Raw genomic sequence first — 17247 nt, forward strand, 5'->3', positions numbered from 1 at the left:
GCTCAGGGGACCATATGGGTTGCTGGGAATCAAACCCGGGTCGGCCGCGTGCAAGGCAAACGCCCTACCCGCTGTGCTATTGCTCCAGCCCCAACCCTCAATATTCAATGGATGCAGAGATAAAGGATTTGGAACCAGAGAGACGATCTAAGGGCTAGAGCTTGTGTCCAGCAGACAGGAGGGTCAGGTTGGAAAACCAGCATTTCTGGGAACAGCCACCCCTCATCTACCCCTCTTCCCCACCCCCCACCCCTGCCCAAGCATCCGGCTCCAAGTAGCCCCTGAACATTGCTGGGTGTTGCTGAAAAACAAACAAGCCAAACAGAAAACTATAGGTCTGGGGGCTGGAGTGATAGCACAGCGGGTAGGGCACTTGCCTTGCACGCGGCCAACCCGGGTTCGATTCCCAGCATCCCATATGGTCGCCTGAGCACCGCCAGGGGTAATTCCTGAGTGCAGAGCCAGGAGTGACCCCTGTGCATCGCCGGGTGTGACCCAAAAGGCAAAAAAAAAAAAAAGAAAACTATAGGTCTGTCGGGGAGTAGGGTGTCTACATAAAGTGTTTTCCCACCAGATAATTATTAATCACAAAAGGAAAACTTTACAGTGCAAATCCTGGCCGAGCTTACCTTAACAACATGCCAAAGTCAGCACCATAATGTGAGTGTTGCAAGTGTGGACAAGGGCAACCGAGGCCCAGCTCTGCACTGTGTGTGCAGCTTTTCTGGGATCTTTTAATGGTTTCAAATGACAACATCACTATTGTATGGTTATCCCTCGGAAAAAGGACGATTTGCACCACCAGCCACTCTGGATTTCCAGAAGTCTCCCTGCCCTGCCCAGGAAGCGGTGCACCTTGAGCAAAGCCTTTGGAACTCAGAGAGAAGAGGCCGTCAGGGTCCCACACAGGACAGGCAAAGGTGGTGTCCTCACTAGAAGCTCCAGGTCTTCAGGATTTCTCTGTGTGGACAATTCATCTAGTAAGGAAGGAAAACCTTTAACCTCATTCAAATAAATAAACAAATACTACATGGATCTGCTTTACAAAGAGATGGCTTGTTAGCAGGAGACTCTGCCACAGATCCTCTTTGTTCTCTGTTCACACCTAACACTGCTCAGAAGAGACCATGTGATATCAGTTATTTAATTTATTTTTTGGTTTTGTTTTTGCAGCCATACCTGGCGGTGGTCAGGGCTTACTCCTGGCTCTGTGCTCAGGGATAACTCCTGGTGGTGTTCAGAGACCACTTGGGGTACCAGGGACAGAACTGGGGCCAGCCATTTGCAAGGCAAGTGCATCTCAGGGGGTTTGGTTTTTTTTGTTAATTAAAAAATGTATCTATTTATTTGTTTTGACTTTTTGGGTCACACCTGGCAATGCTCCGGGGGTCCTCCTGGCTCTGAACTCAGGAATTACTCCTAGGGGTGCTTGGGGGACCATATGGAATGTCAGGATTGAACCCTGATAGGTCACATTCAAGGCAAACGCCCTGCCCGCTGTATTATTGCTCTGGCCCCGCATCTCAGTTTTAAACCCAGGATTTGGACCTCCAGCTTAGTGTGCAGGAGGCCCTGTTTTGGTCTCTGCACCAAATGGTCCCTGGAAACACAGAGGCAGATGGTGTCACTTACCAAGATGGGAGAGGTCAGAGATTGGGAGGATACGAGAGTGCAGAGTTGAACATTGTGGGTTTCTGAGATTCTGGAGGAGGGGGGTGGGTGAGGGGTTCCTTGGTTTGGGACCACACCCAGTTGTACTCAGGGCTTATTCCTGGCTCTGTGCTCAGGGATGACTCCTGGTGGGCACAGGGACCACATGGAGTGCTGGGGAGCAAAGGGGGTTGGCTACACTCATGGCAAGCACCCCACCCACTGTACTATCTCTCTAGCCTGGTTTCTGGGAGTCTCATGAGCCACCCCAGTGAACAAATTTGGGAATCTTTAAAAGTAGTCTAAAAGTAGTCGAAAGCAAAGGAACAGTCCCTGAGCACAGACTCAGAAGGGACCACTGAGCACAGAGCCTGTGGCACCAAAGAACCAGGAAAGGAAATGATGAGATTATACTGTGCAAGAGTACAGGTGCGAAGAGAGGAGAAAAATACTGGAAGGAAAGTGAAGAGATAAATAGGAGGAGAAAGACAATACTCACCTCTGGAGCCTAGAGAAACAAAGCAAGGGGATGGCAGTAGTCACTGAGAAGGAACTTGCAGGGTGGAGCACAAGCTTTGCCTTTGGGAGGCCCTGTTAGACCCCCAACACTGCAGGGCACCTCAGCATCACTGAGATTGACCCAGCAGGGGTAGCCCCCTGAGTACCACAGAGTATGGTCCCAGCATCAAACCAGAAAGCAAACCCTTAGATTGTCAATGGAATGGAGTTTACTGATAGAAAGGAAGTTGAGGGGAGGCAAAGAAGGGGCCTAGGGACATTAGTTAAGGAATATTGACACTTCAGTGGAAGGTATGATACAACAACATGACAGACCTAGAGCATAAATATACTGCATTGTTGAAACCATCAGAAAAAATATAGAAAAAAAATGTGGGGCCAAAGAGATAGTCCAGTGGGTATGGTGTTGCCTTGCACACAGTCAACCTGGCTTCCCATATGGTCCTCTGAGCACCACCAGGAGTAATTCCTGAGTGCAGAGCCAGGAGTAAGCCATGAGCATCGCCGGGTGTACCCCTCCCCCAGATATTTTCGGGGAGTGTGAGCACCATCAGCTGAGGAAACCCATCAGGAAGAGCACAGAGAAGGAACATCTGGGAAAGGCAATGATCAAGAGAAAGACTAAGACTGATAACAGAGAGATTGAGAGATAAGAAAAGTCTAAAACTCTGAGTTTGGTCAACTGGTCACATGTTCCTGAGAGGTGGGACAGCGCAGAAGCCATTGCTGGCCTATACGGTCAGTGCTGGTAAGGAAATGGAGGGGAGGACACACTGGTGGACTCAAGGCTGAGCATAAGTAAAGATGGGAGAGGGATGGGGGATAAATGGCTCTCCTCACTTTGGTCATTTTGCCAGGTCAGCCACAAACTCATTCCATCTGCGCTCCCAGGTTGCCATGGCAGCCATCTTTTCACTCTGCATCAGGGTGCTGTACCTGCAGAGGAGGAGTCAGGTCAGCCCCGGGAAGAGGTGCAAACAGGAGAGGAAGAGGGGGCTCAGGGGCATGCAGAGTTACCCACCACCCACGAGAGCAAACACAGAACAGAGGCGATGCAGGGAAACCCATCGGACCCTCATCCTTGTGGAGATGGAATGCAAGTGTGGGTAGAAGGAAAAAGGGATTCAGGATGCTCACAGAATACTCACTTGATAGAGTTCATGGCCAGCTGTTTGAGGGTCCTCAGGTCAGCTTCCATCCCCCCAATGCCCATGAAGGCCTCATAGAAGTCATAGGACAAGCCTTTAGCACCAAAGAGAGCTGGGTCATCAGAGCTGACCACCATGGGGTACCCAGCGGCCATCAGGACCGCTGCAGGGTGGTTCCTCAGGTCTGACACCAGTTTCAAGACCTGTCCAGTAGGAGACAAGAGAGAAAGACAAACTTTGAGCCATAATAAAAAAAAAGTCAGTGGGGAGGTGTTACTATGAGTACCACCACCTCCTTCTTAGCCCTATCCTATTCCGAGTACCGAGGTGGCTTCTGGGAAGTCCTGACACAAAGAATAGACAGAGCTAGTCCTCAGAGATTCTTCTAATTGTCTTTAAGTTTCAACATTGCCTTGGAAGGGAGCAAGGTAGGCAGGGAATGGACCACCCCAGGCTACCATGTAAGCAGGTTCCTGGGACCTTCCCACCACAGCACGTCCCCAGTGTCGCTTTCTTCAGCTTGGTCCACACTTTGCACACTATCAGGGGAATCTGCACGACTGCCTAACTGTTATGGTTTAGGCAAAGGGATGTTCCTGAATAACTTTATTAATGAGAACGAGAGTGATAAAACAGGAAAAATAAGTGAGTAAGGAGAAAAGTTATACAGCAGCAAATCTGGGAACTGGAGCAGAGGTTGAGGTTGGGGTCTGAGAAGATAGTAAGGGAATGAGGTTATCCTATGATGACACATACCTGATTAGAGATGGGACAGACTTCGATGGGGATATCCTTCTTCCAGGAATCAATCAAGACTGCCGGGTGTTTACTCAAAGCAAATCCATGGCCAATCCTGGTAGAGTTCAGTAGTAGCGCATCCAGAAGGTTTTTGTCTGAGGGAGTACCCTGCCAGTCTGGGGAAAGGAGCAGTCCTCAGCATGATGGACTTGACCCACGGACCACCATCAGATCTAGGCTCCAGACCCCCGAGCAGGTAGAGGAAGAAAAATGAACAGTAACAAATATATACACATAGACACATATATTTTTTTTAAAAAGGTATGGGGGTCTTTTATTGTATTTATATATGCATGAAACACGTGAGGAAGTTGAAACTTCCATTGGTTAAACTGAGAGAGAATAGTTATTTGGAAACAAAACTGCATTTCAAACCTTGACCTACCTGGCCCCACAGTCCATATTTTTTCTTCCATTCTTCCTTTTCTTGTTTTCTGGTACCATACCCTGTGTTGCTCAGGGCTCACTCCTGGTGGTGCTTGAGAGACCACAAGTGGTGCAGGAGATTGAACCCAGGTTGGATGTACATGAGGCAAAAGCCTTACCCTCTGTATTATCTCTTTGGCTTCATATTCTTTTCCCCCCATATTTTTCTTTTAGTGGTATTTTTCTGAGAATCTAATGTTTGTGATCTTTACAACAATGTGTTACAGATTCTGTAATTTTTGGTTTGGGGGTCACACCCGGAAATGCTCAGGGGTTCCTCCTAGTCTGCACTCAGGAATTGCTCCTGGTGGTGCTCAGAAGACCATATGGGATGTCTGGAGTTGAACCTGGGTCAGTGCATGTAAGGTGAGAGCCCTACCCACTATACTCTCTCTGGCACTAGATTTTATAATGAATTGTAGGTATTAAATGTATATCTTTTTGTTTGTTTGTTTGGGGGCTACACCCATCAATACTCAGGGGCTTCTGGCCTGGTGCTCAAGGGCTGTTCCTGGTGATGCTCAGGAGACCATTCAGACAGAGGGTCAAACCCGGACCTCCTGAATGCTCTGCCCATGAAGCTCTCTTTCCAGCCCTTAACCTGTATTGGTAACAGTGCTCTTGGAACAGTCAGTTGCGATAATCACATGAGCAAAGCGGTACAAATACTGTAGCTGTTACTTCATGTCCTGCACCTCCTTGCAAGTAGGGTCTCAGTGGGGGGTTAAAGTGACAGCTTTGAGGCCAGGGAGATGGCTCAACAGACTGGACTTTGCATGCAGGAGGCCCACATTTGATCTCCAGCACCTCATGTTCCCCCAAGCACCATTGGGAGCAACCCCAGAGCACCAAACCAGGAGAAACCCTTGAGTAATGCCAGGTGTGGGCCCCGAACAGACAAAGTCTCCCTTGTGCCTGGGCAGATCTCGCTGGTCAGGGAGGACCCTGTGTGCAAATGGCTCTGCTGCTTCTTCCTTACAGAGGAGCAGTCCTGTAGGAAGTGTTTTATTTTTTGCTTCATTAGACATGGTCTAATGAAGGGTTGTGTTTCCCTCCCCAACCCCCAGCAGAGCCTCGATAGTTGAGGACCCCCGGAACCCAGCCATGGCCATGCTCAGGGCCACTCTCCACTCGATCGGACGAGCCTCATGCATGGGGGAGCCAACTGAGGAGATGTGCGGGACTCAGGGCTGAGATCTCTAAGGCTGCTCGGATCGGGACTGGGCCTCTCTACCCAGATCCCCCATTTTCCAGTAGCTAGGTAGTCACGCCCAGAGACTGCCCCCGGCACCGTGTAATCCCATCAACGGCCAACATCCAGAGACTATAAAACCAAGCTCCCAGGGGCTGGAGAGATAGCACAGCGGGTAGGGCGGGTAGGGTGTTTGCCTTGCACGCGGCTGACCCGGGTTCAAATCCCAGCATCCCATATGGTCCCCTGAGCACGGCCAGGGATAATTCCTGAGTGCAGAGCCAGGAGTAACCCCTGTGCATCGCCAGGTGTGACCCCAAAAAGCAAAATATAAATAAATAAATAAATAAATAAATAAAACAACCCAAGCTCCCAGAAGAAAGCAACACAGCCTCTTGCCCCCACCTCTTGCCCCTGAGCAATGTGGCTATGTGACATCTAATAGCCTAGTTCTCCCTCTCGGAGAACCTGACAAGCTACTGAGAGTCTATTTCCCACTTGGGAGAGCCTGGCAAGCTCCCTGTGGTGTATTTATATCCAAAATACAGTAACAAATACATATATACCTCTCGGAGAGCCCAGCAAGCTGAGAGTATCCTGCCTGCACAGCAGAGCCTGGCAAGCTGCCTGTGGTGTATTTGATATGCCAAAAACAATAACAATAGGTCTCATTTCCCTGACCCTAAAAGAGCCTCCAATTGTTGGGAAAGATGAGTAAGAAGAGGCTGCTAAAATCTCGGAGCTGAGTGTAATAGAGACATTACTGGTGCCCACTTGAGTAAATCGACGAGCAACGGGATGACAGTGATACAGTGATACAGACGTGGTTACATCTGAACATGTCTTCACTTTTGAATAACCAGTAGGGTGAAATCCATGACTTGGTGAGGAGCACCCCTTGCATGCCATTGAGCTAGAGAGGGGACCCAGGGCCTGGCACGGCAAGGCAAGTGCTCCACTGCTGAGCCACATCCCTAACATCCTTGGACAGGACAGCTTGCTGTGAGATTATTTCATTGTAATATCGACTGGAGTGCATGCTTTGATGCAGGCCAGGTTAGATTCCTGGCACCCTGCAGTTCCTCGAGCACCACCGGGAATGAGTCCTAAGCACTAAGTCAAGAGTAGCACAAGTACTGAAGGTAAGTGTGGAAAGTGTGCACTTCATTCTTAGCAAGCAAAAATATTCCCATATAAAATGTGAAAAATCTGCTTCTCAGCTAGAAATAATAGGACACATTGTTAACTTTCCTTAGGGACATCCATTCAGAAAGGCTTTTACAGGTTCCTGTCGAGTATCCCTTCCCCCAAAGCTATCTTATATTTTGCAATCAGGGCATTACTTGTAGCTATTAGCTATCCAAATCCTGGTGAAATCTTCTCCTAGGATCACACAACTTAAAGTTAGTGAGATGCTATGTTAGAGTTTCAAGCAGCTGCAATGATTTTACATGGGTTCACAGGATTTTCCTGACAAGACCACAAGCTCTTCAGGGTTGTCCTCCCCCACCCCTATACCCCACAAGCAATTCTTTAAATCTCCTCAAACAGTTTTGATCTAAATTGGATCTAAATTGACTGGAAATGTCAGGAAAAAGAGATTAATGCACACGATGTTTCCTCTGGGAGTCAGTGGGATAAGCCCAGGTTCACAGCTGGTTGCGCGAGTCAGGCTCCCCACTGCTCTCTTCTTATCTGCTGGGTCTTGAGGGGTGCCAGGTGTCCCCAAATCTTCATTTGATCTGAAATTGGTACTTCGGTTGCTGAATATGGGGGTGGGTGGGGTGCTGAGATACATAATGAGCCCCTGGCTTGAGCTCTGGGAATAATGAAGTGGCGGGTGATGGCTTTTCAGAGACAATAGCAGGAGGCTCCTTTCAGCACTGGTGAGAGTGGACAGAGCCTGCGCCGCGCCACCTCCTAGTCCCCCTCCCGCTATGTCAGGTGTGTGGTGGGAACAGGTGCATTCTCCTAGTGGGCACTGGTCATCAGAAGGACTCCAACCAAGGGTCTTATGCTTGGAACAGTTACACTGCCTTTGTCTGGAAGAATGAGTAGAAATACCTTTCTAGCTAGACAGGGGTGAGGATTAGAAATCACAGTTTTCAATGGTGGACTGGAGCGGTAGCACAGCAGGTAGGGCATTTGCCTTGCACGCAGCAGACCCAGGTTCGATTCTTGCATCCCTCTTGGAGACCTCAGCAAGCTATCGAGAGTATCCCGCCCGCACGGCAGAGCCTGGCAAGCTACCTGTGGCATATTCGATATGCCAAAAACAGTAACAAGTCTCACAATGGAGACGTTACTGGTGCCCACTCGAGCAAATCGACAGTGCGATAGCTTTCAATGGTGAAACAGATGCTTCTATTCTTGCCGCTGGGTTTTCTAGTGGCCTCTTCAGGGTGGAGAGACATCATGTACACGGGACAGGTATTGTCAGCATCTCCAGTAGACAACCTGTCAGTACTCTACTTCCCTCTTCCTGCTGCCCCCCCATGGCCTACCTGTCTCTCCAGCATGGAAAAAGTATGGCAGGTTAACACCACGTGAAGCTGGAACCATCAGCGCTTCCTTGTAGTCATACAGGGAGTGGCCAGTGTCCTCACGTCCTACCTGTGAGACAGAGAAGATGAGATAGAGGCATCTGTCTGCCTCTCCCTGTCACCCCTTACTGAGGTACCTGAAGTGGCTCAGAGACACCTTTTTCATATCTTGTCATTGCCTTAGAGCTTTGTCACACATCCTTTTAACCTTTTTATGTTCTGTTTTGGGGTCACACCTGAATTATTCCTGGGATAGCACAGTGGGTAGGGCATTTGCCTTGCACGCAGCTGACCCGGGTTCGATTCCCAGCATCCCATATGGTCCCCTGAGCACAGCCAGGAGTAATTCCTGAGTGCATGAGCCAGAAATAACCCCTGTGCATCACTGGATGTGACCCAAAAAGAAAAAAAATCCACTTGAGTTAGTCCTGCCAGGGCTCATATGGAGTGTCAGGGAATAAACCTGGGTTGGTATGTGCAAGGCAAGAACCTCACCTGTACTACTACCTCTCCAGCAAAGCTTTGTGAAAAATGGCAGAGGCTGGAGAAATGGTATAAGCGATCCTGGTTTAATCCCCAGCACATAGTCCCAGTGGCTCGACCTCAGAACAAGGAGCCAGAAATAGCACCAGAGCACAGGTAAGAACACAACCTCTCTTCTTTCCCAATCCGGGTAGAGATTATGTTCTTACCTGGAACAATCCTCCCTTAGTCAGAAGATAGATCTTATATCCTTCAGCCCTTCCTCCTCCCCTCCCTGTGCCCCCTTCATTACCTTCCTTCCTTCCTTCCTTCCTTCCTTCCTTCCTTCCTTCCTTCCTTCCTTCCTTCCTTCCTTCCTTCCCCTTCCTCTCTCTTTTTTTTCTTCCTTTCTTTCTTTTAGACTTTTTGAGTCACACCCAGTGATGCTCAGGGGTTACTCCTGGCTCTGCACTCAGGAATTACTCCTGGTGGTGCTCAGGGTACCATACGGGGTGCTGGGGATTGAACTCAGGTCAGCTACATGCAAGGTAAATGCCCTCCCTGCTTTACTATTGTTCTGGCTTCTCCTTCCCTCCCTCCCTCCCTCCCTATCTCCCTCCCTCCCTCCCTCCCTCCCTCCCTCCCTATCTCCCTCCCTCCCTCCCTCCCTCACTCCCTCACTCCCTCCCTCACTCCCTTCCTTCCTTCCTCCCTCCCTCCCTTCCTTCCTTCCTTCCTTCCTTCCTTCCTTCCTTCCTTCCTTCCTTCCTTCCTTCCTTCCTTCCTTCCTTCCTTCCTTCCCTCCTTCCTTTCTTTATTTTTCTTCAAAAATTTTTATTAAGAGGGGGCCGGAGCGATAGCACAGCGGGTAGGGCGTTTGCCTTGCACGCGGCCGACCCGGGTTCGATCCCCGGCATCCCATATGGTCCCCCAAGCACCGCCAGGGGTGATTCCTGAGTGCAAAGCCAGGAGTAACCCCTGAGCATTGCTGGGTGTGACCCAAAAAAGCAAAAAAAAAAAATTTTATTAAGAGGGAAAGGAAAAGAATATCAATTTGGGCCCAGAAAAGAGCTCAAAGGGCTAGTGCGCATGCTTTGCTTGCAGGGAACCCAGGCCAGTCCCAGCTCAGGAACAACCCCTGAGCTCCCAGCTAGGTGTGCCCCAACAACAAAAGGAAACATACACAGGTTTCTCCAGAGAGGGGAGAGCCCCAAAAAGTTGAAGAAAGGAACCAAACATCCCAAGCTGAGTTGTGGTCAACCCTGTAGTTGGAGACTAAGACGCTTGCTCTTATAAAACAGGTTTTTTTGTTTTTTTTTTGCTTTTTGGGTCACACCTGGCGATGCACAGGGGTCACTCCTGGCTCATACACTCAGGAATCACCCCTGGCGATGCTCAGGGGACCATATGGGATGCTGGGATTCGAACCTGGGTCAGTCGAGTGCAAGGCAAATGCCCTACCCACTGTGCTATCACTCCAGCTCCTGAAACTGGTTTTATGGTGTTTGCCAAGCAACCCCGACTTGCTTGGGATTTTATATGTAGAAAGAGTTAGTTGCTATGGCATTATCCAGGGAAAAGATTTTGATCCTGGTGGTCTTCTTTTAGTCTAATCAGGACCTTTTTGTTCCTAACAAAGTTTCTCCTCTCCCAAGGCTTTTCACAAGGGGAGAAAGCAATTAAAAAGAGAGAACAAGAGAAAGAGCTGGGCCAGAGTGAGAGTACAGCGGGTAGGGCATCGGCCTTGCATGCAGCCAACCCAGGTTTGATCCCCAGCATCCCATATGGTCCCTGAGCACCACCAGGAGTGATTGTGAGTGCAGAGCCAGAAGTAAGCCCTGAGCACTGCTGGGTGTGGCCTTCCATCCTGCCCAAACAGTTTGAGGGAGACAGAAATTGAGAGAAGGCAAGAGAATAAATATGAGTCTGGAATGGAGGCTGAGGACAGCTCATTGGCAGAATTCATGCCTTGCATGTGTGAGACCCTAAGTTCAATTTTAGCATCATTGAAGAAAAAGACTGTGGTGGCATGAGAGACACATCAGCAGGCTGAGCACAGGCTCTGCATGCTGAGATATGGGTCCAATCCCCGCTCACAGGGTCCCCTGAGATGTTTCCCTCAGTACCTCTGAGTGTTCTCCCAAGCACAGGGCCAAGAACGGCCTCTGAGCACTGCTGGGTATGGCAAAAAAAAAAAAAAAAAGATAGAGCCTAAAGATGTGCCCTGGCATCACCTGTGGGCCCCCCACCGCAGACCCTCAGCTGTCACTGACAGAAGGACAGCAACACCCAAAACAGAATTTTAAGCTGAGCTTTATGCTTTTGAGGCTTTGTAGTTATGTGCCAGCTAAAAGGGGGCCTTAGCATATAGGGTGTCTCTCTCAGAATGCCAGTTTGAGGGGCTGGAGAGATAGCACAGCGGGTAGGGCGTTTGCCTTGCACGCGGCCGACCGGGGTTCAAATCCCAGCATCCCATATGGTCCCCTGAGCATGGCCAGGGGTAATTCCTGAGTGCAGAGCCAGGAGTAACCCCTGTGCATTGCCAGGTGTGACCCAAAAAGCAAAAAAAAAAAAAAAAAAAAGAATGCCAGTTTGATTCTCGAGGGAGTCACTGACACACGCACAATATTCAGTGCAGTAGCAGAGAGCAGAGACGTCAGAGAAGCTGAGCTTCCCAGCACACCCCCAGCGGTTTCGCCAAGGCTGGGCCAGTGGGGGCCCAGCAAACAGACCTAGGAGCTGTTTATAGGCATCCTCCTCCTCAGGCCCCCTTAGCAGTGGCCCCAGAATGCAGAAGAAAAGATGGGGGTGGGGTTGAGAATGAGGGTGGGGGGTTTCTCTCACTTTCTGGAAAGACTAGATTATTTGAACAACCTCTGAGGGTCCCAGGACAATATCCTGGGTCTAAAACAACTAACACTCCTTTTGGCTCGAAAGAGAGTTAGGTTGGAGGAATACAGCACAGCAGGTAGGATGCTGCACTGGACCTGGGTTCGATCCCCAGCATCCCATCTGATTCCCAGAGCACCACCAGAATGATCTCTGAGTGCAGAGTCAGGAGTAAGCCCTGAGTACTGCCCGGTGGGGGAAGGGAGGGAGGCCCTGCCACTCGACTTAACCCCCTCGCCGCCCAACTGAAGCAGTCTTGAGCAAAATGCACAGATTCCCCAGGAAGAGTCAGGGGGCCCTGGCAGCCAGTTGGTCCAAATCAACTGTGTCCGACAGGTCAGCAAGTTATCTCCTGGCAGGGACCTGGCCGGGGTGGTCTCCTGACCGCTGGGAGGAAGCCGGGAAGCAAACCTGGGGTGCCTTTCTTTTCCTGGGTGTGCCCCCAGCCCCAGAAGAGGGCTTGGACACCCACTTCTCCTGCGCTGGTGCTTTTTGCTCTTCCTTCTTGGGAGTTGTCCTCCCCTGCCCATGGCCCCCGCTGGCCCCACAGCGTCCTGAGCACCACGTTACCATGTCGAACCCCGCCACCATCCTGGGGAACATGGCCCGGAGCGCCATGGCAGCCTGCACGGATTCCAGCACGAGTGACGCGTCCTTGGACCTGCGGGACAGACAGGCGTGGGGGCCAGGCCAGGGCTGAGGGTGGGTGGGGGCCTGGGGTGAGGTCTGGAGAGAGACTGGGGCCTGAGGGCCAGGGTGGGGACAAGGGTGGGGACAAGGGTGGGGTAGGGGTGGGGTAGGGGTGGGGTAGGGGTGGGGTAGGGGTGGCGCCCGAGCACTCCCTGGCCACAGATGCTGTGCTCTTGGCTCTAGCTCTTGACCGAGGTCCACTGACACCCCCCACCGGGCTATGTTTTTCTTGTTTGGGGGCCAGCGGTGCTGAAGCATACTCCTGGCAATGTGCTCCCCCATGCAGTGCAGGGGTTGAATAGGCTTCCCATGTGCAAAACTCGTAATCCAACCGTTGAGTTGGAGTACGTACTCCAATCCTTTCCCTCTGTTGAGATTCCTTCAAGGGGCTGCGGACCTGAGACTTTCTGCCTGAGGCCGCCCTACTAAGGTCCTAACAGACTCTGAAAAGCATGGAGGTAAGGGGACTCAGAGGATAAGTTCTATTTGTCTATGTTGGCTTTTGGTGGGTTTGGCGGCACAGGGGTCATTCCTGGTGGTACTAGGAGGCTGTGTGTTCTGGGGTTCAAGCCCAGGGCCTCCTGCACATGAACAGTCCTCTGCTCTGCCCCCCAGCAGCTCTCTGTCTGCGTTTGTGGGGTGTTGGTGGCCTTGTCCCAGATTTGCTCCCCAGCCCTGAGAGCGAGATGGGAGCGACCCCCGTTCACGGTCCCTGAGGTGCCACAGGTTAGCCGAGTGTCCATGGCAGGACTGTACTGGGACACCATCTTTCCTGATAGGCTTGCAAGTCCTGGGCATTCCAGAAGCATCTCACCAGCCTGTCACTGCCCTCCCTCTCCTCCTGACCAGGCAGGGCTGAAGCAAGCAGCAAGGCCAGGGAAGCACCAGCAAAGGCCTGAGCACTCTGGAAGGAGGTTTGCCGCGCTGGCTCCTACGCCAGACCCTTCATTCATTCTCCCATCCCAGGGGATGAGAGGATGAGAGGAAGCTCTAGAAAGCCACACCCTCTCCCACCAGCTCAGTCCCCACTCTGGGGGCCACTGGCCCCCTCTACACTGGGGAACCCCTGAGGGGACAGCACTGCAAATGCCTTCAGCCTGCGGCCCTTGTCACCCCAGTCCCTCAGAAGCAGGGAAGAGACTCAGGAAACAGGATGAAGGAGGGGCTCCTAGAAGTCTGGTTGCCCAGAGCCCAGCCCCATGGGGGGCCAAGGAACGGAGGGGCTGCTGCTCCTCGTGCCCTGACTGCTGTCATCCCGTCTGGCTTGTGGTGCTGTTCCACACAGGGGGCTGGAGTTGGGTGGGGGACACTCTGGTACAATCCGAAGGAAACTTAAAACTTTCGGAGCTTGCTTAAGGAAAGACTGGGATTCTCACATTTGGGTCACACATGCTGTCCCAGGCCTGCCCATCAGGACCCCCACACAGCCCTGAAGGACATCAGGCTGAATCCCAGAGGCAAACAGGAACAGAAGTGGGACAGTTATATGACTCCTCAGGCAAAAACATTCTATCAAAACTGAGTTATCCAGGGCAGCATGACTTCAAGGCCTAGAATTATCTGGAAAATGGCCACAATCTTTATTTCAGTTGGGCTGTAAAGACCCAGGCGAGCGGCTGGAGATCTGGTATAATGGGTAAGGCCTGGCACGTGGTTGGCTGGTTCAATCCCCCGTACCGCATGTTCCCCGAGTCCCATCAGAGAGATCCCTAAGCACTGCCAGGTGTAGCCGAAAAACAACAACAGAAAGACCCAAACCACACACGGTTTCAGAGTGCTTTTCACAGGCACGCGCAGAACCCATGTGTTGGGGGTCTCTGCACCCCAGCACCTCACTCCCTCCCACTCTGCCCAACCCATCAGCCTGTTGGACCTCCTTATGTTTCCAGCCATGCTCTTACTCACCTGTGATCCGAATAAATGATTTTGATTCCAATAAACCCAGGATGTTCTTTCGCAAACATTTGAGCCACTTCCTTGTAGGTCCTCACTGACCACTCTCGATCATGGAGTGTCCCGTTTAGTTCGTAGACCTGAGGAAGATGGGTCCTACAGGCGTCAGAGGGCAGCAGGGCAATACTTCATGCCCAGCGGCCAATCATGCCCAAACAGCTTGAGTTTTGCAGTTTCCTTGCTCATTTCCCTTTGATGGTCAGACCTGGAGCCTTAGTGGCTTCGAGACCACGAGGCTGGGAAAGCTGCTGGTTTGCTGCATCCACAGTACCACCTGGCACAGTGCAGGCACGCAAACATCTCTGCTGCTGAATGAAGATGCAGAGATGTATTTGCATCTGGGGAGAAGGCCCATAGGAATGTCTGCTTTATTTCTGCCTTCTCACCACCCACTCCCACCTCCCATAGGGCAGATGGCCCCTGAGGTGGCCATTGCCACCAGGGACACCCAGAGTGACATGACTAGAGACTGAATGAGAAGGGTCAGGAATAGACCTGGCAAAGGCAGAGGGAAAAGACACAGTGGACAAGAAATGAGACCCCCCCACCCCCCCTTGAGAGAGCTACATGCTGAGTCTGGGGGCCATGTCTTCTACGGCTGTCTGTCCTGCCCTATCCCAGGGCCATGTTCCAGAAAAAGTGGTAATGTGTCAGGCACTGTGTGGGAACTTCTGTAGACTGCAGGGAGAGGATGGATGAGAAGAAGTTCTAGAAAGTAGTTAAGTTCAGTTTTGTTCCATGGCGTAAATTAATGTTCACTGAACACATCCAATGCAGACAGAAACTCTGGGTTTGGTTCCTGCACCAAATTCCCGGTCTCCTGGACCCTCCAGGTGCCTGCCCCGCCTCCTAAGATAGCACTGGGCCAGTCTTTAGGAGGGGTAAATATTGCCCCAAAGACAAGATAACACTCTCAAGGAGTTTATAATTTAGTGGTGAAAAAGTAAACACTAGCTAGAGAGATACTTAAAGGGGACCTCAGAGGAAGAAAAGGTTTATTTGGCATTACTTTTAGGGTTGGTTTATAGCTCCTGGCGTGCTCAGAGCTATTTCTGGCTCTGTGCTCAGTAGTGATCCCTGACAGTGCTCAGGGTATGATATGCGGGGTTAGTGCTAGGGATCAAAAGGGGGTTACTTCGAGCACCCCAAACGCCTTGTCTACTGTATTATCTCTCCAGACTCAAGAAGGGGCTTGTTTTTGTTTTTTTTTTCTTTTTGGGTCACACCCAGCGATGCTCAGGGGTTACTCCTGGCTCTGCACTCAGGAATTACTCCTGGCGGTGCTTGGGGGACCATATGGGATGCCGGGGATCGAACCCGGGTCGGCCGCGTGCAAGGCAAACGCCCTACCCGCTGTGCTATCGCTCCGGCCAAGAAGGGGCTTGTTTTAATAGGATAGGATCAGAGGCTTCTGGGAGGAAATGACGAGAGTTGGCCCTGGAGAGGTGAGTGGGATTTGCCGAGCAGGAAACAGGGGTGGCTCTGCGGGCAGAGCCAGATGCTGAGGGGACCCTGGCAGCCAAGGGGCCTCCTGCCACCTCGGGGCTGGAGAGAAAGCATGGCGGATGAGGCACTTGCTTTGCAAGGGGCCAACCCAGGTTTGACCCCTGATATCCCACAAGGTTCTCTGAGCACTATCAGGAGTGAACCCTGAGTACAGAGCCAGGAATAATCCCTGAGTCAGGCCTAAAACCCAATAAATTAATCATTAAATAAAGGGTTGCTAATCCTAGCGCTGTCCCAGGGCTGGAGCTGGGGCTGGGCAGAGGCAGAGCTACGCGTCTCTTGGCCTCTCACGGGCGGAACTTCCTGGCCTCACAGAGCTGAGTGCAGGCAGACGCAGGAGATTTTCTTACCTTGCACCACTCTGCCTAACCCAGGGTGCCTCCTTCAGTCGCTGAAACTCCCTTCCAGCCTCTCCACAGCCTCCTGTTGGGGTGAGCGGCCAGGCTAAGGCTCTCTTATCTCTGGACTCTGCCCTTCTACCTGGGCAGGGAAGCGGGTGACCAGGCAGCAGTTACCAGCATCTTCCAAGCACACTGGCCTTTCTCTTGGGTTCCTCTGCTGCTGCTCTGAAGCTGGGCATTTCCCAGGCTGCCAGCAGGCTCTCAGCCCCAGGCAGCACGCTCCATTTGTACCTATTCTTATTTGAATTACTGAAGGGGACCAATATGCCATTTCCACATAAGGACTAGATTGAACTGAAGGCAACTGAGAAGCAGCAAACGTAGAATGCAGCTTTTTGCCGTCTGCCTAAAGTCAGGATACAGATCCCCATGTGTGAAGATGTCCCCACCATCTCCTGAGCCAGAGACAGAGCCCTGTCGTGGAGACAACAGTTCAGCTTTGGGTCCACAGACCTGGTGCAGGGGCCTCAGTGCCTGCCTAGGAAGCATACGGTCACACGTTCAGGTCCCTCAGTTCCACACGTGCTGGGCAGGATCCTGGCAGCTCTTCCATCTATCTCAAACGTTGGTGCAAAAACCAAGTTTCAGCTGCAACTAGTCAGTTGTGTCTGAATGCAACAAAGGGGTCCCACAGCCAGAAAGCATGGCCTCTGGCAAGCAGTGCTCCTCCCCCAGACCATGATAAGCATCACTGGTACCTCAAGTAAGAGAATGAGCCCTGGTGAACACACTGTGGTCACCATAAGTAACGAAGTGCACCCTCAGTGAGCACTGCAACCAAGCATGCGGGCAACACAACCTGGTGCGCAGCCCCAGGCCAGTATCACAGCTAAGAATGTGTGAATACCAAAATCAGGCTATGTACGGCCCTGGGACGACAACAGCAGCTCAGCAATTTTTTTTTTTGGCTTTTTGGGTCACACCTGGCAATGCACAGAGGTTACTCCTGGCTCTGCACTCAGGAACCTGCTTGGGGGACCATATGGGATGCTGGGAATCGAACCAGGGTCAGCTGTGTGCAAGGCAAACCCCCTATCCACTGTGATATCGCTCCAGCCCCTCAGTAAAAT

The 17247-nt window shown here is 51.5% G+C and overlaps 1 protein-coding gene across 2 annotated transcripts in view; it reads right to left on the minus strand.

Annotated features, from left to right (window-relative positions):
• Positions 1–542: 542 nt before the first annotated feature.
• Positions 543–17247, minus strand: part of ADA2 (adenosine deaminase 2) — a 44811-nt gene continuing 28106 nt past the window's right edge. The window contains exons 6-12 of one of the 2 annotated variants that reach the window (XM_004616706.3): positions 14223–14350; positions 12198–12288; positions 8238–8346; positions 4074–4231; positions 3318–3520; positions 3010–3105; positions 543–977 (exon numbers count right to left, since the gene is read on the minus strand). In XM_004616706.3, coding sequence (XP_004616763.3) covers positions 3015–3105; positions 3318–3520; positions 4074–4231; positions 8238–8346; positions 12198–12288; positions 14223–14350 — 780 coding nt within the window. In that variant the 3' untranslated portion in view covers positions 543–977; positions 3010–3014. Of the gene's footprint in view, positions 978–2435; positions 3106–3317; positions 3521–4073; positions 4232–8237; positions 8347–12197; positions 12289–14222; positions 14351–17247 lie in introns of those variants that run through there. The other variant, XM_055128003.1, reaches the window with a different exon arrangement.

The sequence above is a fragment of the Sorex araneus genome, chromosome 2 (assembly GCF_027595985.1).
Source record: "Sorex araneus isolate mSorAra2 chromosome 2, mSorAra2.pri, whole genome shotgun sequence".
NCBI lineage: Eukaryota > Metazoa > Chordata > Mammalia > Eulipotyphla > Soricidae > Sorex > Sorex araneus.